The sequence below is a fragment of the Cololabis saira genome, chromosome 20 (assembly GCF_033807715.1).
Source record: "Cololabis saira isolate AMF1-May2022 chromosome 20, fColSai1.1, whole genome shotgun sequence".
Classification (NCBI taxonomy): domain Eukaryota; kingdom Metazoa; phylum Chordata; class Actinopteri; order Beloniformes; family Belonidae; genus Cololabis; species Cololabis saira.
In genome coordinates, this window is record NC_084606.1 from 22873558 (window position 1) to 22898263 (window position 24706).

General features: G+C 42.7%; 1 protein-coding gene across 3 annotated transcripts in view; it reads right to left on the reverse strand.

Moving 5' to 3' along the window:
• Positions 1-22307, reverse strand: part of arap2 (ArfGAP with RhoGAP domain, ankyrin repeat and PH domain 2) — a 143819-nt gene extending 121512 nt beyond the window's left edge. For 2 of the 3 annotated variants that reach the window (XM_061709774.1, XM_061709772.1), the window contains exons 1-7: positions 22084-22307; positions 19116-19979; positions 11913-11989; positions 7313-7389; positions 6943-6998; positions 5868-6197; positions 4061-4130 (exon numbers count right to left, since the gene is read on the reverse strand). In XM_061709774.1, the coding sequence (XP_061565758.1) occupies positions 4061-4130; positions 5868-6197; positions 6943-6998; positions 7313-7389; positions 11913-11989; positions 19116-19924 (1419 nt within the window). In that variant the 5' untranslated portion in view covers positions 19925-19979; positions 22084-22307. Of the gene's footprint in view, positions 1-4060; positions 4131-5867; positions 6198-6942; positions 6999-7312; positions 7390-11912; positions 11990-19115; positions 19980-20701; positions 20865-22083 lie in introns of all 3 variants that reach the window. The other variant, XM_061709773.1, reaches the window with a different exon arrangement.
• Positions 22308-24706: the final 2399 nt, after the last annotated feature.

Sequence of the window (24706 nt, forward strand, 5' to 3'; positions counted from 1 at the left end):
GCCTGTCTGGCTCTGTGAAATCCCAAAGGATTTTAGACTGCGGGAGAGTTTTTATTTAGGTGCTGAAAGTTTGAGCACTAGCACAGGAAAGTTCAAGCGCGTAGGCATTTTTTGTTTTTGTGAACAGATGGCAGAGGTACGCAAACATGGTAAACACAGTCACAGGAGTCTATATGGCACCTTCGGGCCACAGCCAAAGTTGAGCACAGATTAAACAACTATTTTCAATACATTCTCCTCAGATGACCATGTTCATGATGTAACCTGAAAATAAATGTAGCTTCATCAGTGCAACTTTTGTTGCACCTTTTCACCAAAGAAGTACAGTACAGACCAAAGGTTTGGACACACTTCCCCATTTGTTTGAATGAGAAGGTGTGTCCAAACTTTTGGTCAGTACTGTATGTTATTTTTACTTGTTGTATAAACACTAATTTTTAACTATTTCACATGTTTTCTTCAATTATGTTACATAAAAGACCAATCTATCTTTTTAAGTGTCTCTTTATATGCAAAATAAAATGAGCTCTGAATTTTAATGCAATAGTGCACTGAAGTCCTACTGTGCTGCAATTACTGAACCTACAACAGCATCTAAAATAGTAGGAGCTCAGGTGGAAGTATAGAGATGATGATGCATTTGCATGAACTTGGCGACCCAACTTGTTCTTGTTTAGTTTGTTCCTTTTTCCTTTTGTTAATCCGTTATCCCAGTTTTAATCATTGGAGAACTATGAAAAAGCATCTCACCTGGGATTCTGATTCTTAAGTCATATAAAAAAGGACAAAATTACAAAAAGAAAAATGATAGCAATATTAGCATATTGCTAAAACTTTGTTTAATCCTCTTCTACTAACATAATTAAAAATAAACACAATTATTTTGATCTTCTTACACCTTTAATTAACAGGCGTAATATTAACTACCAAAAATTGCAGTAGAGACTGTCTGAGGCGGAAAACTATCAAGACATGCTAGCACATAGCTAAACATTAAAAATCAATGGACATATGGCTACATGAACAATTACCAGGGCTCCCTCTCAAAAGAAAATGCCACATCCCAAATAGGATCAACACTGGAACGAGGCTTATAACGGAGAAATGATGCTCGTACTGCTCTTAGATCTGCTACACGAGCTACCAGGAAAAGAAAATCCCTGCGAGTACCAAGTGAAACAGTTTTGTAATGTCTGTATATGAGTCTAGCATTCCCTTCGTTATCACCTGTGCTTGCTTAGCTTGCCATCGTGCTAAATCAAGAAAGTACGGTAGCCTATATCCCACGGCATGTGTACACACATCACATCTTAATCCTGCCAAGTTTCCTTTAAATTAAATCCTTCTACTGATGAATAAATTGAATAATCACTGTTGGCACAGAGACTAAAATCATGATTTTAAATCACTACTACATCATCTTACAACTTCAGGACATAAGCATCGTTTTGTACTGCATTTTAAGTATCTTTATGCGTGGAATTAAAAATAGTTTAAGTTTATTTTTCTCTCACAGAGACTGTATTTGGTTTTGAAAATATTGTACAACTACTTGTACTGCTTTGTAGTCAACCAAATGGGCTGATCATCTCTGCTCATCACAGAACGTCATTATCCAACTTTATGAGCAGTATTGCAAATAACTTCAAATGCACATTTTAAAAAGTCCCTAAATATCGCTATTTGATGCCGCGAGCTAATTATCATATTCTTGACATCACTTGGTATTTGCGTTCGGCTTTGTGCCACCTCTTTACATCTTTTTCTTCTTTTCTACTGTGTTCACAATAAACACATGAATACAACGCTCGGTTCATAGTTGCAACTGTCAGATGGTGAAATGAGGCTGAAAACGTGATTGAAAAGCTTCCTATAAAGACATGTCACCCCCCCCACCCCCACCCTGGTCACGCTGATAAAAGATAACGTTTGTGGCGCGTCTTTAGCTATATTTACACCTGCTGTATGATCACCCAGAAAGAGTTTTTGTCGTTTTGTTTTTTTCACAGCCTCTTTTGCACACCACACAGATGAAACCGTGTCCTCTCGTGACCTACGCATTCAGTGAGACTCAAACAATCCAAGCCTTTCACCCAGTCTCGTGCCAACACATCCGTGTAAGTCGTCATATTTAGAACTTTTCTGGCCCCTTCAGCTATTTTAGTTAAATGAAGCAGTGACTAGCATCAACTCTGGCAACCCCCCCCCCCCAGTATTGCTGCGCAACAGCATTGTTTCTTTCTTTCAGCGCCTGAAAGCTGCCTGCCAGGAAAGAAAAGACAGAAAACTATGTGAATGAGAGCAGCTTCTGAGGGAATTCAGATGTATTAATATACTGTATATGTGAGAGCACAGAGGAGAAGCAAAAATATGTAAAGCCCACCCCACCCCATCTAGTAATCAGTACAACTCCTCTGAGATGAGTTGTGTAGATTCTCAAGCCCGATGTCAACAGGAAAATAATTTGAGATGCAAAAAGGTATTATGTACTGTGAGCAAAACAGCAACATCTCAGCCTGAACTGTGAGGGAAAGTGCTAACAACTCATAGATCTCTCTGACATGCTTTTAAACTGTGCTCAGAGACATCCTTATGATCCTTTTCTCCCCCCCCCCACGCTCACCCTGCGGAGGTGGCAAGTAGGGGTTGCAGCGATTTCAGCTGGCCGCACCGAAGCAGGGATGACAGAGATCTTCACCAAAAACCATAATGAAGCCTTCTGCAGTCTCAGAGGGCAGAGTAACACTGGCCCGACTTGAAATACATCTTTGTAAAAAAGTCAGAACAATCCTCATTTACTCACATACTGTACAAACACATAAACAGAAGCAAACTTTCCAAACACTGATGTGCCTACACTGACAAAAAAAAAGTGGACTTTCTCGCCTCCTTGCACATCCCTCCCTGCTGTCAACGGAGCATGTCCTGATATGAAAAGCAACAAATATAATGGAAACCGAAAATGAGGCGAAAGACACACACAGAGAGAAAGAGAGCACTCAGAAAGAGCATGGAGGGCTATAATTAGTTAATGATTAACGAGCAAGCATCAGACAGGTCCCACATCATTGATTGTGATGTTGTGCAATGCTGCTGCAGTGAAAACAAGCTGGACTGAGTATGTGGGGGGGGCATCAGGTCACGGCGCTCTCAAACGCAAACAAATGTGTTTGTTCTCGCAGCAAAATACATCAGTCATTAGTGAAAATATAGAAGTAAAAGGAGATTACGGCAAATTTGCCAATCCCTTGAGAATAACATATTCCTGCATTAGCAAACATTTACAAGACGGCTGCGAGAATAGTCGTGATGCATTTTAATGTTACTAAATTGACTGAGGGGTTTTCATGCTGCTCTGTTCAGGCGTTCATTCAGCCAACTTTTAAAGTGACTCCTGCAGCAACTTATTTCATTTTTAATGTGCAGACAAAACTCTGCTGGAAAATATTGATGCAGTACGCAAAAAGCTAAAGATCATCTAGACTAAACAGGCGGAGGGGCTTTGAGTGTCATCCCGCTTGCATGTATATATGCGCCTGCATCTTCAGCAGCTCCTCTCCTCTCCACCCCACCCTGATGCATTGCTCTCCCCGCTCCAAATGTCTAACTCAACTGTCATACAGAGGGAGAATGAAGAGGGGCACATCGAGAGAGAAATGCTGAGCAAGGCAATAAGAGACGAGTCTTCCCTCACTCTGATGTTTTTCTCCTCCGTCGTTCTTTACTAGAAATGTGGTCGGGCGCCAACATCGGTGTACTTTACTGCGGGGCTGGGCGGGCGCGGAGAGCACTGGCCCGTCACGCGTACTGCTCCGTCCTTGCCCCCTTTCCTAACTCTGCCAAGGTAATGATGACGGCCATGAGGACGAGGCAGGAACAGAAAGGGAACTAAGGGGTTTGGCTCGGCTGCCTGTGGTGCAGAGTTTCCTGGCAGAGAAAAGAAGCGGGCTTTGCCATGCAGGCTATATATGCAGAGAACGTGATGAATGAAGATGTTTGAGGCTTAAGCACCTTTTAGCGCGTTTTGTGGGTGTTTTTTTTTGTCCTCCCCCTTACATACCTTCTCATTGTTGTAGTACGCCAGACTCTCCCCATTGAATCTCACCCACCTCCTTTGAAAGACACAGTTTCTGCAGACAAAGGAGAAAACCTGAGCTGATAATGTGTTTGATGCACACCCAAATTCAATCAGGCTAAGTCAGTTTCATAAACATTAAGCCACTGCGTAATGAAAAAATAAACTCCAAGTCCAACAGTGTGAAGATAGCGCGCCAGTAATCTGCTCCTTACAGGTGCTCATATTTCATCATGAGTGCCATTGATTCATTAATGTCAGGAGTCATATCAACAGCTGTCAATTATCATCATCAAAATAAATGGCCTTGTTCTGTTTGAATATTCAAGAGCACAAGGGCAGTTTGCCAAAGCCATGCAAATCAGGTGGGGAAGGAGACTATGGAAAGGAAGTAAATGATTGATAGCTCTGGCTTCCAGTAACGGTATACATGCAGCCCCCACAAACTCTGGAAAGAAACTTTACTTTCCCCCGAAGAAGCCAAACTGGGTAAAAGCAAACCTCAGCTCTTTAAGATTAACTTCTTCTAGTATGATGGCCTCAGACACATACAGAGATTGGCTTCGGGTACCGTTTATCAGTCTATCAAGACACACGGGAAAGGACGGAGAGAAATGGAATAGGTTTGCTAAAGAACACACACACACACACAAACAGGAGCCAGTGAGTAACTATGTTAATGTTGCTGAATTTCCTGGCTATTTGAAGTATTATTTGGGTTTCAGAGATGATATCGCTATTGGCAGATAATGCCAAGCTGCCAAACTAATTACCTCTGCTGAACTTTTTATTCCATCATCACGTCCTTGTTGTACCTCACTGCATTTATCTGGCAGCTTTAGCTACTAGTCTCTCAACCCGAGACGTTGACATCCAAAATGTAGAAAGAGCTTATAAAATAGTGCAGATTTTTTAAAACTTTTTTGTTGTTTTTGACGACAACAGCTTCTTCACCATTTTAGATCCAAATCTTTTTGATTCTTTTCTCTTCAATCTTTTTTTTTCCTTTATTCTGAGGTGCAGACGAGGCCAACTTTGTAGGAAGGCAGCCTGTTTTGGATTCTTAAAAACCAAGCAAGTGCTGCTTAAATGTTCAGCTGAAAGTTGTGTATGTATACTACACACATACACACACGGGGGCCTAATAAAGCGTCCATTGAGTTTATTATACAAATTGAATGCTTTAGATTGACAGATGTCACATGTGACGGAGTCATGGTCCTGAATATCCTCTTGGCTGAGAGCAAGGACATCTGAAATCACGAGTGCGTCGTTGTAATCGCTCACATTTGAATTGCAAACAAGGAACCAGCCTGAATAAAGTGCCAACAGGCACCAATAGCATGTCCTGACAATGATGGGAGTCTGATGTCTGGGAGCGGCTGTCGATCTTCAGCAGATGAAGGGGATAAAACACATTATTGATTCAGTATGGGTAAGCAACGCTTCAAAACTGATTTATCCCATTTAATAAATAATAATCCACAAAGTTCAGACATGATGGGTTTCGTGTCGTGACTCTGGTCAGAGCCAGTGGTTACAACTATACTGCTTGCTTGTTTGTTTGTTTGTTTAATTAGCAACCTGCCATGAGAGAAGTGCTCCCTAGAAACGCTGTGGGCCTCAACTGGTGCAGTTCATTTAAGACTTCACACTACATTTATTTATTTATTTTTATATAAGCATCTCTTCCACTCCTGTTCTACACAAAACCAGAGAAAGAACATCCGGCAGGCCTGTTTTCACTGGCTAACGGATGGAAAGATGAAGCAGTCAAGAGTGTGAACCTCACCCTTGAGGTGAGAGCTTGTCCAGCCAGCCCACTTTGAGCACCTGGTGTTTGGGGGCTCCGTAGAAACATGCGTACGGAGAAATATCGGGCAGTGCATTCGCCGCGACAGCCCCCAGAGCATCTGCAGGCTCCGAGTAGAGATCACACTCCACCATGATTATGGATTCGTCTGTGGGGCCAGAGGCCGATGAGCCGACCGCAGCGGCGTCAGAGGTCATGGCTGAACTTTGCTCCGATCTGTCCGGCGGCAAGATGCCGGCACACTCGTCCAGCGTTGAGTACTCATCTGCGTACGGGTCTGCCGGACACTCGCTCTCCTGGGACATCTCCCTGCATGAGCATAGATGACCATATGCATTCACAGATATCAAATCATTTACAACTGCATGAAACTCCTTTTTCTGCACATTATGTTATGGATTACAACCTAAATGAAACTTAGGGGCAATGATAGAAGTCAATAAAAATAAATAAATAAAAAAACTGATTGACTGATGCACAGTTTAAAAACAGAAACTTCAGATACATTTAAAGAAGCTTATTATAAAGACTGAATTAAATAATAGAGCACAAAATCTATAAATTATCTATCAATTTAAATACTCTGCTCAGGTGTCATTGCTAATAAATGAAGCATGTTAAATATGAAATACCCAAAAGAATGCAGAGCAGTTATCAATGACCATCTAGGCTAATGTTCAGCCAGATTAATTTAGAAACCTGCATTTGAAACTTCATGCAGTATTTTGCTGCACAAAGCCAATCACCTCTGGTCTCCTCTTACCAAATAATACGCTTAAAAACACAAGGAGCGAGGTATTGATCTTCACATTTAAAATCTTTGCAAGCCCAGTAGTCGTGTTCCCCAAAATGTCAAACTGAGACCTACCAGCACAAATCAGAGGCTGGAAATATTTGCAGATTAAGAATTGGGGAGTATTGTGTTAAGCAAGCTGTGGTTTTTAATGTGACCACATAGTTAATAACCACAGAAAGTGCAACTATTTTTGCTTTAAAATACAGAATTGACTGATTTAATCAGCAAGAGGCAGAGCGACATATCGGTATACGATACCTCGGTTTCATCTTGGCCTTAAACCCCTTCTCCAACCCTTCTTTAGCACCTTGATCCTACAGAGTAAAGAAGAGATTAGCATCAGATAAAGAAGATGTGTCCATCTTTCACTTAAGCAGTTATCACACTTGTGCACAGAACTATGTTAACTTTAGCAGCGATGTGACATTTCAATTAACCTCAGGGCGCAAACTGAAACAAATACATTTTCCACTCTGTGTGTCCACTGTGACATCATTAGCGCAGAGAGGGGAGTTTGGTGTGGCTGTGGCTGCAAAAGTAAAGATGGTGCTAAAGATGTGAGAAATGTCGGTTCCTCTTTGGTAAGCTGCTTGTCACTGTCCACCAGTGGGAGTGTGCACTGTCTTACCGAGGCAGTTTCAGGGCTGTTGTACAAGAATGTTTCTCCGTAGGGAGCAATAGGCGTCAAAGTCCTTTGAAGGGAAGCTAAAAAGGACAGAAAAACAACACAATGGTGGATTTGACAAAGAGCTAAAACTTGAAAAACACAGTGTGAAGGCCAAAACATGGTCCTTAAAAGTGTGCAGCCTAACCCAATTGTTCCAGTTAAAATTTTAAATCGCTTAGATGTTATAGTGCTCTGTCATTAAACCAACTCATTGATCTTAATAAATGTGTCGGCTCTTGATCCGCGCGAGCACAAACCAATTAAATTTAGCTTCAACATGCCTATCTCTCTGCCTCGGCCCTCTTCCACACACTAATGGGAGTGTGATCCTCCTCAGCCTGCCTCAAACAGATGGAGTCGCTGCCAAGACCGTTTCTCTGTCTTTGTTCCTGTACAAACTGTGGACGCCAAGATGAAGGAGAAGAAGAGAGGCTGTAGCCAGACGCTATTAGTCTGGAGACCTGGGGCCACCCTGTGTGGGCTGCTGCCTGTCACTGTGAAAAATGACACTGCCTTGTCCTGAGGGGGTTGCGGGCCAGAAGATGCCGCCACAAGGCCACATGTACACACACGGAGGCGCCGGTGTAGGGACAGATGCGCACTCCAGCGGTACAAAGATCAAAACATCCTGAGACACTTGAAGATCCCTCGAGACAAACACAGAAATAAAACAATGGACAGACAAACACGCAGGCTGTTATGCTCTTACAGACGTGAATGTGCAATTTTTTAAAAACTCTTTCCCCGTAGACCCGCACTGGCAAACAGTGCAGGCCATTACAAAAGAGTGCAAAGGGCATGTAGTGGGTTTGTAAGTTTTACGAGAAAGTCCCTGTACTTGATGATAGAAGGCGCTGAAACACTGTGGCCCTCTCTGCGGACGGGCCTGGTGGGCAGATAGCAACCATCAATCATCTTCTATCAGTCGACCTTCAGGCCACTCGTGAGTCTCTCTGCTGTGCCGAGTCCCTCCACTCTTCCCTCACCGGCTTCGTCTTTGGCATCTGCCTTTGGCTCCCTTAGATGCTTCTTTATCTGGTCCCGACCAGACTCTTGTCAATTTGCAGGCTGCGTAGCGACCTCCATGCAGCCCTCAGCTCAGACTTAGCGAGGAGATTTGTTACAAATCCGCTGTTTTGTCTTTTAGAGTTGCAGGTCACTTTGTTATCGTTTGTGTTTGACGCTCGCTGAACATGGAGGACACAAAACTGCCTTGATGTACTTTCTTTTTTGTCTTTAAAAAAATGTAAGTTAAGGAAATAATGTAAATGGTAAACAGCTACTACAATCAAAATTTTGAATGTAGCTGCAGCGACGGTCAACATGCAACAATCTTTTTTTTCCTCTTTTTTTTGAAGTCTCAGCTGTGCTTGTAGCCAACGAGCTAAGATTGAGAAAGGGAGGGTTTGCAAAACGTGAGTGGAGCAGCTATGTAATATGGGCCCAGGATGGCGTCACTGACAAAAACAACGAGAGGTGCTACAGAAACTGGTTGCGACGAGGCTGAACTGGATCAGGAGTGAGTGCACCAGTGGGTCGCTCTGGCTGAATGGTTGGAACATGTGGGCTACCGCTGGGAAAGAGAAAGATGCCAAAGATGCAACAAAGACATGCAAGGAAGTATAAATAAATAAATAAATACTGTATATACAGGGTACATCTTTTTTGTGTTTGAGCACATTCATTTGCCTGTTTGAGGTAACTTTCAACATAACCCCTGTGAAAACATGTTTCGGTTTGCAGTTTAGACTTGCAGGGCATTGTGACATCACAGACCTAGATGAGAGCTGAACTGTCAAGACTCTACATCTCTGTGATCACTTGCTGCACTTCATGTACCCTGGTTGCAGGGTTTTTTCTTTTTAAGGCGCGCCAGCAGAGGAACATGGTCGAGTCGTGTGGTTGATACCAAATACATTCGGATATTTCTTGCAGTTGCTGTGATTTGAACATTTTTAAATTAGGTGTGATTATTAAGTTAGGTGGGGATTTAAACGTTATTTACCTCCAAGTTCTTTGTTTAGTGAATCTACATGTTTAGCTGTTTCTGGTGTCCCCCCCCCCCCCCACCTCCGTCTGATGCTTCTCATGACGGACTTTGCAACTGGAAACTTCCAGAACTGCTGTGTTTCAAACATGTGAACAACAACTCTGAAAAGATTAATTTGAACCCTCAGATGAATCTCTCATAATCCATCTGGTGTCAGGTGAGACACTGCTCTTGTTTTCTCTCCCATTGTTCCTTTCTTGAGTGTCTTTGCCATGACATCAACTGTAGAGGCGGTGTGTTGTTGTTGTTGTGTGACACAGTGTGTAGTTTTATGCAGTTGTTGCATGAAACGACCACGATGGGAGTCCAGAGTTAGTTTGGTTGGTTTTTGCTGATAGCAGGGACGGGAGACCACAGGCCCCAGATGATGCTACCAAAAAGTCATTAAATATTCTTTAAATAAAAATTTAACATATCTTTACATGAAATAAAGTCCTTTCTTGGCTAAAAACTTGGAAAAAGAAAGGGCAAGCTATAGTATCTCATGAGAGTTTACTCTGATTTCCTCAGCGATGTGTGCACACGGGGGTCTGCGCCATTAGTCTCTGTGTTTTTGTTTTTTTAATACTACTGGACTGGGCAGCTGTTATTTCATTGTGTCCTGATACAGTGACAAATAAAGGAATCTATCTATCTATCTATCTATCTAAAAAGTGTCAAAAACAGACAGAGAATTAAAGTATTTTCAGGGAGAATCACCTTAACTGAACGGTGGATGCACAGTCAGCTATTCAGGATTATGTAGGTGTCACTAGAACAACGGGCTTATGTGTTGCTGCAGGACAACTGAAGAGCCACGAGACAGAAAAACGCTTTCTTAATGAGTGGGAGCGTGGATCGCTTTTTCTGAAAAGAGGAGACTAATGGCGCTTTTATACTAGTACCTACTCTGCGCGACTCGACTCGTCTCGCCTCCACCCTTGTCCTCGTTTGTTTTTAGACACTCAGATGAGAAGTAGGCGGGATTGGAGTGAAGCTGCTGTGACGTATTTGATTGTGTGATCTAAACGGAGAAGACAACAACACTAAAGATGTAGAACCTGGAGGAGATGATATATATGTGCTGCTGGGTCTGTGACGTGTTCGATATCAAGTTAAAAAATGAGAGTGAGAGAAGCTTCAAGCGGCAACGCTTTTTTTTTTTGTTTGTTTGTCTTGGCGCTGATGAAAAGTCAGCTGGGAGCCGTGAGCGGCTGAGAAGTGACCGAGCTCCTGGTAGATCTGGTCGTTCCTTATCGCCCATCTAGATCCCTTTTTAATTCTCTCCTCAGCCACCAGGTTTATGAACATCTGCAACTCAGAGTTGGATCACCAAACAGATGTTTGCGCTGCCATTGCCTGTTGCCTTGTGCTGATTCCCGCTTCCTGACTCAGACGTCTGACGGCCCCCCGACCAACCGTGGCGTGTAGTGTGATGACGTCAGATGCAGCCCGACTCAGCCGCTTAGAACCTCGGCAGAATACTGTAGATACAGAAAAAGTAACTACTCGGCACGCCTCCACCCGCCTCCACCCGTAGTGTAAAAGCGCAAAACGGGGGCGTGGCGAGTCGAGTCGCGCTGAGTAGGTACTAGTGTAAAAGCGCCATAAGTGTTAAATTAATATTCCGCCTGCCTCCATCAGGAAATTTTAAGTGAATACAACCATCTTTCTGTGGTGTATCACTGCTCTTTTTTTTGGTACAATCTCATTGTGGAATAAACTCTTCAAATATGGCTGAATAAAATCATATGTCAAATAATGCCTTGTTCTGCCTCAGTGTGAAGGGAATTTCAGCTCGCTAGTCGAGACTTGAGCGCCCCACGTCCCTGCTCTGGGACCTTGTTGCTTCTTCTCCTCCACATCCATCAGCCTGTTTTGCATCCGTCTCCCTCCTGGTTCCTCCCAACCCACTTCACTGTCTTGCTTTTCCGTCTCATACTCGCTGTCTGTATTCTTCTCCTCTTCCACATAGGAGGGAAAAAAATTGGAAAAACAAGGCCTGACAGGAGGCTTCAGCAATGTAGGGAAGTATCTATACCAAGTAGGAGCACAAGAAGTGGTGTGTAGATTCCATGTAAAAATTGACAGGAATCTATCAATTCTTTGTCGTGGAGAAGAGTCATCTCATCCGAGGAGAACACAACCTCCTCCGGCTGAGTAAGCTCAACAAATTCAGAAAGGGAGGAATTAAAAAACATATTTGCAAGTTGTCCTACGAGCCTCTGTGCTGTTAGAAAAGTTAAACAACTTCTAAAAAACTTTGGAGAGCTGCGCGACAAGAATACATACAAGGGTCTCCCAGAGGGACAAGATGTGAGAGAGCATATTCCTTGTGAGATGAACGCTTTAAACGGAGGTGCCGGCATTTCCCACGACACAGCCTCCAAACACCCCCCACCGCTCCCACGTACTACCGTCATCTCCTCTCCCTGCTTTCATCCGGGCAAACAACAGCACTGCTAACTATACTGCCGTATGAAATATTCATGGCAGAGATAAAGCGGATGCGGCTGAAAAGACCGCGCATACCTTTCTGTATGCCGTTTGCACCGGTGGGACCCTCTGAGCCGGTTAGGTGTTCAGGGCTGGTTGTTTGTGCTGCGCTCCTGCGGAGGAAGCAAAATCAGTGAATTAGAACCTGCGGTGAAGCAAAAACATTAAATGAAATACACCATGTACGCATAAAGGCCTTCACAACTGAACTGTTGCAATTCAAAAGTTCATTTCATAGTTCAAAAGATCCAACAAGGTATAAAGTAAACAGCATTAACTGCTGTGAATTAGTAAACTATTGAATTTGAAAACAAATTAGAGAAAGATTTAGACTTATATTCCATCATGTCACAGCATGAAAACCAATTTCTTCAACTTCTTTTCACTTTCTTGTTTCATTAATCCACATTAATCCACCGCTCAAAGCTTTCAGTTTAAAAGGAGATTTATGAAGAAACTTTTAGACTTGTGTATGATGTACGATGAAACCTGATGAGCCGTGGGCTACAACGGATGTAGAAGAGTTTCATCAGCAACAAAAACAATAATCAAAATAAGGAAATGAACCCAACTTTAATAGAAATGTCTTTTTGCCTGAAATATGTTGAGAGTTACACATGCGCAATGGGAGTACAGCGTCAGATAAACGATATGGCGGCAGTCGATGCATCAACACGTGTCTGGCAACAAAGTTCACTCGAAGATGCATTTTGAAGTATCCATCTTTTATTTTTAATTAGCAAATCATTTAAACAAAAATCCCATGCTAAATTAAAAAGCTGAGAGCAAATAAGAGCCATTTAATAATTACGAGATTCATAATCCGATTAGTCGACCAATCGTTTCAATAGTTGATGACTAAGCGACCATCAGAATAGTTGTTAGTTAGTCAACTGGAGAGCTACCGGATCACTCCCCACATGGGGGTGGGGTGGGGGGTACAGGCAGTATCCTTGATCCTTGATCTTTTACGTTTCCCCCTAAAGATCGGAACGTTTGGTATATGTGAACACAGCAATCGCGCTCTGAAACGGTACAAAACAAGCGAGCCGAGATCGCCTAGGAGAGGTGGTCTCGGCCCGATTCCATACGAGACGTGAAGCGGTTAATTTTTTCTTTATTTGTAGTGAGAACATAATCGACACAGCAACCGTCACAACTCCATTCATTGTGTATGTGCTGCCGCGGCGCAAGGAGAAGAGTCGGCGCAGCCTCCACCACCTTCGCTCCTATTGGACGTGCCGAGATGTCGTCCCAGCGCGGCATGGTGAAATTAATAAAATGTTCAATTCGGGCAGGGTTTCCGCAGCGCAAGCCCTACGGCAGGCGGCCTCTCGCCCGCCGCTGAGCTCCGCTCTGCGACGAGCGCATATAAATGAATGGGTAAAGCCTGAATTATGGTTCCGCGTTAAATCGACGCAGAGCCTACACCGCACCCTACGCCGTAGGCTCTGCGTTGGTGTAACGCGGAACCATAAATCAGCCTAAAGCCGGCGGCTGCGATCTGCGCTGAAAGGGGCGTGTTGTTTATCCCGGGGTGCGGAAGAGGAAACTCCTTCCGCGTTCATTTGACCAATCAGAGAGCAGCTGGTTCGCGCATGGCATTTGTTAACAGCTTTGAACCGCTACAGACGGTTGCCTTGTGAACACAAACCCCACGAACGAGAAACGAAACAACTATCGATTTGGCCCCTGAATTGGAAAAAAAAACAAACGGGCCACAGGTGTGAAAGCACCCTGAGTCACTCTTGATGATGTCATCTCACTGTCCCCCTTTCATGCGCCGAATAGAATTCTACAAATATTTTAGCGGCCATATTTCAATAAGCTTTAACTGGCATTAATCTCAAGGGTGTAGCTACAAAATTGAAAACCAAAGAGGTTGTGGTCAAAATGTGCTAATGTCAGCGATCTCTGAACAAGATTGTTCATTAAAAAAACTATTAACAGCAGTCTCCTCAATCACCTAATCCAGCTCTTCCAGGGTAATCCCTAAACACTCCCAGGGTAACCCACAATAACCTGAGGCGTTCCCAGGCCCAGTCATTCCCATCTGAGAGATAATCTCTCCTGCGTGTCCTGGGTCTGCCCCAGCGCCTTCATCCAGTTAGACATGCCCAAAACACCTCCCAAGCTGGACCAGCTGGTCCTAATATTAGCTTAAATAATGTTGACTCAATGATAAGCAGTGACCCAAGAGCTTTCATCATTTAATAAACACTGTGTTTTGTTTTGCAATCACTAACAGTTGCACCATTGCTACCTCTACAACCTGACCAGCAGAGGGTGCTGTTTCTGATTTTAGCACTGAAATACTGCCATAGTGGTAAATGGATCTCTCTCTCTCATATTATATATATATATATATAACATGCAAACACAGACAAATTAACATGCAAATACAGACAAAATAAATTATTAGCATCATTTTTTCCTTCACATTTCAATAATGTATAACAAACTGGTTACCAACTTACCATGAAGTCAGTGCATGATGACACCACACTTGTCCGATTACTTTTAAATGAACAGTACCATAACGACAATAAAGCCGGTTTTTCCAGATGTGCCGAAGACAGAGCTGAGAGGATTGCAACTACCCTGCATAAACCGAGCACTGAAAATGTTTCTTAATGTACCCCTATTCATCTCTTTCTATGCAAAGTTTTAATCCCGGCACATTTCGGATAACGTAAGCTTGCTGAAGCCTCTGTGACTAACCAATGTCAGACATTCCTAAAATACATCTGGCTCTTGCTTCAAAGTTGAGCATCGATAGAGATGAAACAACTGCGACTTTACTGGATGAGTTACTTAAAAGGTGTGACCTTGTCGATTCAAGTCATTTTTGTTTAAACTGAATAATCATCTACAAAACAAACTCCTTTTCTATCTTACCATGTCTTCTGCATCTTCTTCTTGTCACACTATATCCTCCTCCGCTACACCCTTGGCAACTCTATCTACAGCATCTTCATAAAAATATATCCACTATCCTTCCTCTTTATGTATGAAAACCATTTCAATCCACCCTCTCTTAGTTTGTCTCCAAGGCATCCAACCTGGCTGCTCCTCTGATGTGCTCGTTTTATAATCCTATTCACACTTGTCATTCCCAAAGAAACTACTCACCATAAATAGCTTTGACCCCCCCCCCCCAAATCTGCTATACCTTTCAGCTTAGGGGAAAATCTCACTGGAAATGTGAAACTTAAAGTGGTCCAGAAAGAGATATTTTTTTCAGGATCCGAGAGTGAAAGTCATTACCTTTTTGTCTATAAAATGTGCATCAGAGAGCAGGAACACGTTTTTTTAAATCAAAACCTTGATTTAATATAAAATGTAGTATCTGCAGTTGCAAACAAAAACAAGTGCACCAGATAATAAAAGAGTAGTCAGACTTGACACAGACATCAAGCTGACAGATATCCAGATGTCTTGTTGTCAAACTGGCTGCTGCACTGGGACTGGCTTTCAGCACACTGCGTGTGCGGTCTATTAACGCAACAATGGAGAAGTATCTCCTACTCGGTAGCGTGTATCCTGTGATGTAGCAGGTGATGTATCAAGTTTCCAAAAGCACGTAGTGAAAGATAAGAAATGGCTGATTGTTTGGCGTGAGGGATGTCTTTCACAGCAGAAACAGAGGCGGTGATGCTGCTTTAACTGTCAGTTCCAGCATGTTGCCACATACCTCTCGTTTTGTTTTTCCTCTGAGGCTTATAATTACCTCATAAGCATTACAAATTACTGGCTGTGGGTATTGAGTACTCATTCCAGACTAGGTTTACATGGAACACGTGTCACTGTGTTGTCATCACAAGACTCAAGTTTCAGTTGTACTGTATGAAGTTGGTGTTTTTAATGTGTAAAACTGCGATTCTGGCTTTCCGCCAACACCACAAGGTAGCGGTGCGATACTAATCTCTACAACTAAGTGTCATGAGTGCAATATTCTTTAATGCTAAAGTTCAAGGCATCAAAAATGCAATAATTTCCAAAACACAAATTACTTCTCTACTGCCAGTTAGACACGTAGAGCTGACACATTTCACACCTGTCACTGACTAAACAGTCGAAGAGATCATCTGCAGTCCGAGTCCATCGACATGCTGCCTTGATGAGCTGCCTACTTGTCTGTGCTGAGTAGTTGCAGAGATGCACCGACCGATTGTATCGGCCCGATAGTGCCCCTATCGGTTTTGATCGGAGATCGGAAAATAATAGTTCCAAAGCGGGCCGATCAGATGACGTTTACAACAACAAACCGCCACAAGAAAGCTTAAGCTAGTAAGCTACATTTACTCTTTGTAAGCCGAGTCTAAGTCGTCTCTAAGAGTCTCTAGAGGGTGAAATATTGCCTCAGCCTGCAATAAAACAGACAATTCATGATACTTTCTCATCTCCTAATTTTTATACCTAATAATACAATGTTAGTGTTGTGTACATGAAATAACAATATTGACGAATTTATGGATTTCACGCTGTGATCGGTGATCGGCAATATCGGGATCGGCAGATACTGCTTTTGGAGATCGGTGATCGGCCCTCAAAATCCTGATCGGTGCATCTATAGTAGTTTGTTACCACAACTTGTCAACATCCCCACTTCCAAAGGCCTTAAAAACCACCGTCATTAAGCCTCTCCTAAACAAGAGCAGTCATGATGCCACCGTACTAAAGAACTACCAGCCTATATACAACCTAGAAAAAGCTGTATAGCACCAGCTTACTGACTTTCTCCTATCTAACAATGCTTTTGATGACAAACGATGAACTCCTGAAAACAGACGCAGGCAAAATCTTAGTTCTGCTGAACCTGAGCTTTGCCTCTGACCATGTGATCTTATAACAACACCAGTCCAGTCCTCAGGTCTCTGCACTGGCTCCCTGTCGCTCAGAGACTAGACTTTAAAGCAGCTCTGCTTGTGTACAAGTCTCTCCATGGCTTAGCGCCTAAGTACATCTCTGACATGTTAGGGCCACATGAACCAACTCGGACTTGGAGAACCTCAGGGACTGGTCTCCCGCTTGTGCCCTAACTCAGGACGGAACAAGGTGGAGCTGCGTTTCACTTTTATGCTCCTAAAATCTGGAACAGCCTTCCAGGCGATGTGAGACAGGCCTCAACTCTGACAACGTTCAAATCCAGGCTGAAAACATTTCGATTCAGCTGTGCACATGACAACTGAAGGGATTTTATCTGCACTCTTCACTTTTTATCTAATTAATGAATGATTACTCTTGTGTTTTATAGAATGATTTTATTTGCCTTATTGTGATTTTATGGAGCTGTAAAGCACTTTAAATTGCCTTGTGTATGAACTGTGCCCTACGCATAAACTTGCCTTGCCTTACTATGACAATTACAGGCCAGAAGATATAACAGGGGATGAGACAACTGTTTGCCATAAAGAAGCGGACCAAAGGGGAAAACAAATCAAAGATAGTAGGGCTGTAAAATGAAAAATGAAAGGCTGAGATGCTTGTATTCTTGTTGTGAGCTTTGTGATTACATTAATGTTTGTGTAGAATTAAAAAAAAAAACACTACCTCAGCCTCATTACTGGCCAAGACAAACCTTAGTTGTAGTATGTCATGATGGAGAAGAATGCATCAACAATTGGCCAGTTCATGTCCCAACCTAACAACTGGTGAATATGAAAGCACCATGAACTGTATTTATACTCCGACACCTTTTCAGAAACAGCCAGACATCATTCCAAGATACGGTGACAAGGTTCCAGTGAAAGCTAATCTTTATGCATAATTATCAGCAATAACCAGGGCTGCACATAAGTGGGCCGCCAGAGCGCATGCGCCGTCAAAATCCACAGTGCGCTGTCAATCTTGTGCCGCGAAGCGCTTTTGCGTACCAACAGCTGGGGCTCATATTATTGGTTGTGGCCAGACCAGAATACTAATATTAAAAAAAATCTATTGCGAGAGCTTTTTCCCAGCCAATCACAGCGCGTCCTTACTCCCCCTCCATGCTCGTGGCGGCGATGGGTTGGGCAGGAAGAGATGGAAGGATCTATCACAAGCAGCTTTACTGAACAAACCCCGACACGTCTCGTCAAAATGTCCAAGAAGCAAGCGCCATTAAGTAATTATTTTGGCGTTCCACCACCACCAACTACAAAGAGACGCCAAACTGAACCACTACCCGAATCGAACAGAAAACGTGTGTTCGCCAAGAAGTGGCTGCATGATGTTACGCGGCGACGCGTACCGTACGTTCGCGCTCCCGCGTATCCTACCCCGTAAGCTCTGCGTTGTTGCAACGCGGAACCATAAATCAGCCAGTGTCCGTCACTGCGTGCAGCAGTTACCTGCCCCAGCAAGACGCTGCTCTCGGATTATGGCTCACAGTTTATGAAAACCCCAAATAAAAAATAAATTAGAGAATATTTTATGAAATCAATAAACAATTCCACCATCAAAATTATAACAAATAAAGGTTCAACATATCTTGCTTTGCATGTACAGTAATAAGACTAGGTAATATATTAGTTTCACCTTTTAATTTGAATTATTGAAATAAATTAACTTTTACACCATATTCTAGTTGAATTATTGAAATAAGTTAACTTTTACACCAAATTCTAGTTGAATTATTGAAATAAGTTAACTTTTACACCATATTCTAGTTGAATTATTGAAATAAGTTAACTTTTACACCATATTCTTCACCTGAAGCAATATTCTACACTTTGGCTGATGTGGACATACAGATAAGCGGCTATTTCAGCTGCTATATGGTTGGCTGTCTGTACAGTCATGCAAGTTCAATGCTATTAAATAACAAGTTTTTTCATATAAAATAAACACATTTTTATGCAGTTTAGAAGTTTTGGGGCTTTTTTTTGGCTGAAATCGGGGCGTCCTTTATTTCTATTTCTGAAAGGTGGCAACCCTAGGTGCAAAATATGCCGTGAGCATCCCAATCTGGCCGATAAAAACTGTAACTTACTTATACTGACTCTACAGACTAACACGCACCATAATTTGTTAATTCATCTTTATAAGTGAATAAATATCGTTTTGCCTATAACTTATTCCTGCATCCCTCTTTTATCGATCCGGCGAGACGGGTCACCGCGTTTATGGAGCCCCAAGTCACATATCCAGGGGCTCCTCTGAGCACCAGACCAAAATAATTATGTGCAGCCCTGGCAATAACTCAAATGAACACATTTCCCAAAAATGTCATACTATGAAAATAACTTAAAAGCATACCTGTCTTGGAGTGGCAAGGGTATCCGATTGGGGATTTCAGGGACAGGTCGGTGTCTTAATCGGTAGGAGCGAGTTGGTCGAGGACGTGCAGGACCCCTATAAGAAGGCTGTGTCTCGTATATTAAGTTATCAACCATTTCAACGTGAGCACCCCCAGGACCCTCGGTTGGTGCAGGGTCTTCAGCAGCAGAGGGCACAGAATCCATGTGAGAGTCTGAGGAAACCTCCCAATCCGAGGGTATTTCAGAGGATGAAAGGGATTCGCTGCTGCTGGTGCTGCTGCTGCTGGAGTGCAGAGGAGGAGGCATGCAGCTATGAGCGCCTCCAGACGTCTGGATGTTCCGGGGGTCACGTGGCGCTGGTTGGGGGACGACGAGGTTCAGGGTGTCGGAAATATTCTCCACTCCCAATCCTGCTCCAGCCGGCAAAGTGTGGCTCCCTCCCAAATCCTTGCGATCCTTTGGTTGGTGAGGCTCACATGACTTCCCCCTCTTTCTGTCATGCAGATAGACATTTCTTGGAAGTGGGACCGGCCAACTTTGATCATCTTTGCCCTCTAAACCTCCCTGCGTATCTTCGTCATCTTTTCCACTCTCCGGATTTACCCCGAGTGCTTCCAAACTCCGGAGGATGCGCCTTCGGTGGCCTGTTGGCAGCACTTTCAGCATCAAGAGCCGATCATCCGTGAGGTCCTTGCAGTCTCCCACGGCTTGGTAGCCTCCCTGCTGGAAACATGAGGTGTACTGGGACAGGCGGAGGCTGGACAGCCACTCCGCAATCTCCAGGCTCGGATCTGGAGACTCCAACATGGTGCTCTAATCACACATCAGGGGTACAAGCAGAACTCGAGAGTCCACTTCTTCACTGTGGAGACAAAGAGCACAACAATAATAAACAGTTGAAGAAAAAGCAGTTAAAGGCAGCAGATTTCAGTCTTTTACTTGTGATTAATTTGAATATTAAAGCATATTTTCAGTTATGTTAAATTATCAAAATAAAACACAGATTTAATCTTAGAGGGAAGTTTTACAAGAAAAGAAAAATTTAAAGTTGAGGGTTTTTTTCTTGTAAACTGCTGCTGTGGCAACATGGCCAAGGAACCATATTAGGAAATCTGATTGTTCCCTTTCTTACCAAAAGTTACAGTAAGTTAAACAATCACAACACTGTCCTATTTGAAACATATAGCTACACAAATGCATCACATTTTTTTGTTATTATTATGATTATTATTGAGTATTTACGAAAAAAGAAAACTGTGCGTACAAGTTGTGGTTTTATACTCCAGGAAGCTGTTGCAAGCTTTGGACATCTGAATGACACTGACAATGTCATGAACTAACATGAATAAAGCCAACAGCTGTCTGATCTTTGGAAGGATTATGACGCACGCACTGCAAATACAACCGTGTTAGAAATCAAATGTTTACTGGTAAGACTCCTGGATGAAAAGATAAGAAAAAAACAATTACACCTATGAGGAAGTGACTGCCGGCCTCACAACTTTCAAATTTTAAAGTACTTCAAAGTGATTACAAAATCCATTTCAGCAAACCTGTTTATTTCCTCCTTTGTGCACCACTTACCTAATTCAGTGTTTGCTTCCTGGCGCTTTCACAGCACCATCTCCTCAAAGCACTAATAACCTGAGCAGCAGATCTGCTCTTTCACACATGCTTAAATGCACAGGAAGATGCAAATACCAGCCTCTCGACAGGTCCACTTCTCCTTTGGGCTGCTGATCTACAACTTAGAGGAGACCTGAAGTGTTACTTCTGCTTTCAAGTAATCACAATCTTGCATGCACTTACAATTACCATAATAGTACAGGTCCAATAAAAGAACATGAACTTAAACTGACTTCCAGCTACTTTATGTTGCTTCCATAACAGACACTATGCAGCATCACGTCTTCCCTAACAGATGCTTGCTTATGAAATGTACAAAATGCATTTTGCAAGCACAATATGTGCTATACAGTGTACACCTGATTGTATAAGTCCTCTTAAATGAAATCTATACACAGTCTATTTGAGCAGCCCAGCTGATGATTGCAGCTTTAGCAGGCAGGAATGTGTGTCGGCTCAAATCCAAACCTCCGAGCACTTACACACTCACCAGCACAATTGCACGCCATCATCATCAACCAAGCGCTATAAAAGCACAGGCATTCAGCAAACATGATTAAATACTGGATATGGGAGCTTGGATCTGCAGCTTCTGCGTGGCAGGCAACCACAGATCAATAGCCAGAATAGGGAACTGCACTAGTAGCTGTGCAGAGTGCAGACCACATTGGGTATAGTAGGGGATGTACAGTATGATGCAGCTTTTGTGAACAGGAGGCGCAAGGACATGTACACAACCTCCAAGAATCCAAACAGCACCTTCTCTGTCAGCACAGGTACAGGTATGGTTGTACAGCACAGGTGAGTGAGTCACAGCATGCACGCCCATGCATGCACACAGCTCCCTCACACTCTCCTCACACCTCTTTGAACAAAGTCCAAACTGGGTTTCCTTCCTTCCTTGTTTGAAAAAAATGTAAATATACCAGTGCATGCTGAGGTTATAATAACCACACTAATAAATAAATACCGAAACAGTGTCTCATCACAGTTTGGAGAACATAACTGTTGTGGAGAGTCGTTAGAATCTGAAGCAGAAGTAGTTTATAATGTTGCACTTCCTCACAGAGTTTTCATTGAACGCAACAGGCGCACGTGTAGGGGTGATGGTTTTCACCCCAAGGATGCAATAAAACCCCAATAAATGAATAAAAACTGGAGGGGAAAGTCTTATTTCTGTTTTATGGGACATTTGAAAGTATTTCCATAATAGGTTTACTGCCTCTGGGGCGTAAAAAACACGTTTCAGCAAAGCAGCGGATTTGTTTTGGACTTGCGCGTCCTTTTTTTTTTTTTTTTTTTTTTGTCCGCGTTAAAACTAATCGCAGCAATAAACTCACCCGCGGGTTTAAAAACACACGGACACTCCAGGCATTGTATCCCCTCGCCGTGTCCGCTCCTCTTTCACTAGCAGCGCTCTTTGAAGCTCCGCTGAGTCACTTTTAACCCTCGCTTTCCGTCGAGGGTTTCTCTCTCCTCTCCTCCACGCCCTCGGGGGCGCGCCGCGGGAACGCGCCTGGCTGAACGCTCGCCAGCTGTCACAACTTGGTCCCAGAAATAATTTATAAATTTAATAGGGGGGAGAGATAAAAAAGTGCGCATGTGAGTAAACTGGGGAGGATGAATAAAAGAGGAGGTATTTGTGAGGTTTGGCTGGAAATACCTGCGTGTCCAGGCTTGAAAAAAGCTCCCAGCTATGCATTCAACACAGCCAGGAATGCTGCTGGCGGCACGGTTGACAAACATGAGCTCCAAGTGCGAAAATGATAACAGGGCCGGTTCTAGAAAATGATGACTAGGGGTGCATCTCAGATCAGAGGGGGTGCGCATGCCTGGCACGTTATTCAACACTAAATTATGCATTTTCCTATAATTTCAAGCGGAATGATAATAGCAAAACAAGAATATTTAAAGTGTATTTCAAATGCTTTCTTGCAGCAATATCGCTGCAGAACAAAGAAAATGCTACATTTAGTCTGGGCTACCTCACCCATCAGACAATCTAACAACAGAAAATAAAACATAGCAACAAAAATAAATATAACCATAAATATACAGGACTGTCTCAGAAAATTAGAATATTGATAATAGTGATAAAGTCCTTTATTTTCTGTAATGCAAAAATGTCATACATTCTGGATTCATTACAAATCAACTGAAATATTGCAAGCCTTTTATTATTTTAATATTGCTGATCATGGCTTACAGCTTAAGAAAACACAAATATCCTATCTCAAAAAATTTGAATATTCTGGGAATCTTAATCTTAAACTGTAAACCATAATCCGCAATATTAAAATAATAAAAGGCTTGCAATATTTCAGTTGATTTGTAATGAATCCAGAATGTATAACATTTTTGTTTTTTTTTATTGCATTACAGAAAAATAAAGGACTTTATCACAATATTCTAATTTTCTGAGACAGTCCTGTAAACTTGCTGGCGTGGTTGTGCTTGAACCACTTCTGAATATCCATCGTTACTTTGTGTTAACGGAGCAGCAGAGAGCAGCGTCTTGCTGGTGCAGGAAACTGCTGGACGCAGATGAGTGACGGACACTGGCTGATTTATGGTTCTGCGTTGCACCGACGCAATTCTTAGGGCGTAGATACGCGGTGACGCGAACGTACGGTGTGCCGCGCCGCGCACCCTACGCCGTAGGCTACGCCGTCGATTTAACGTGGAACCATAAATCAGGCTTGACGCACGCGCTTTGTCAGTTTTCTTTTCGTCTTTTCAACTGAGCATGCAAACACATAAACTGAGGGTGCAATGCATGCTTATGCACCCTCGTAGACCCGGGCCTGGATAACAACTACGGTGTGTGTTTAAATTACATCTGGTCATACGTGTCAAGTTTTGGACATTTTCCGCGGGTGTCCCACCAGCCCAACCGAAGTCCAGTATCTTAAGTTTTAAGACAGATTTACGAGAAATCCAAAATAACTACCTGTCAACCACTTACAATCTACAATTATGTGATCAGAATCTTGTTGATACTGAAATGCTGTGGACATTCCTGTGTATGTAATTCCTATAATAGAATCTAAATGAAAACACAAAGGGGATTTAAAGCACACTATTTATTTTAAATATTTCCAGTTTATATACACATTGATTGTCTTCAAGTGAAACATTTATGTCATATATGTGTGCTGTACTGGAGGTCACTGCTGTAACACCGATAGCATGATGGTTTACAGGTACCTGACAGAGGTCAATAAAACTTGATTCAGTTTACCTCACGCTCCCTCACACTCCGATATATAACATGGTGTTACAAATTGACTAAAAAGACGGAAAGATGGACCACCAAAAACCTCCGGGGACATTAAATTTAGAAGGCAATCTCGCAGAAAGTTGGAGAGTATGGATACGAAAGTTTGAGATTTATCTCATTGTAAGCAAAATCTCCGAGAAGTCGGAAAAAGTACAATGTGCCACATTTCTTCACGTCGCAGGAGACGATGCTCTCAAGGTATTCAATACTTTTGAGTTTGATGAAGATGTCGATGGACTTGAAGGCTTAAAAGAGCTGTTCAGAAGGTACTGTGAACCGCAAAAAAACGTAACATACCAGAGACGTTTGTTTAATACCAGAGTGCAAGGCAATGCTGAATCCATTGATGCTTACGTCACAGATCTAAAAAATAAAGCAAGAGACTGTGAATTTGGAGATCTGACTGAGTCACTGATCAGAGACAGGGTTGTCTGTGATATTACAAATGGTCAGATCCGAGGCAGATGGCTAAGAGCCCGAGCTAACGCTACAAACAGCTGTTGATATTTGCCGTGCAGCAGAAGTTAGCTGAAGCTTAAAAAGCTACATGAAGAGAATGACGTGCAAGTTAAAAAAATACACAAACAACACAAGCAAAAGAAAGACAGGCAGATTGTGGACGATGCGGGTATAAACATGAAGCAAGACAATGTCCAGCATATGGTCAAACCTGCAACAAATGT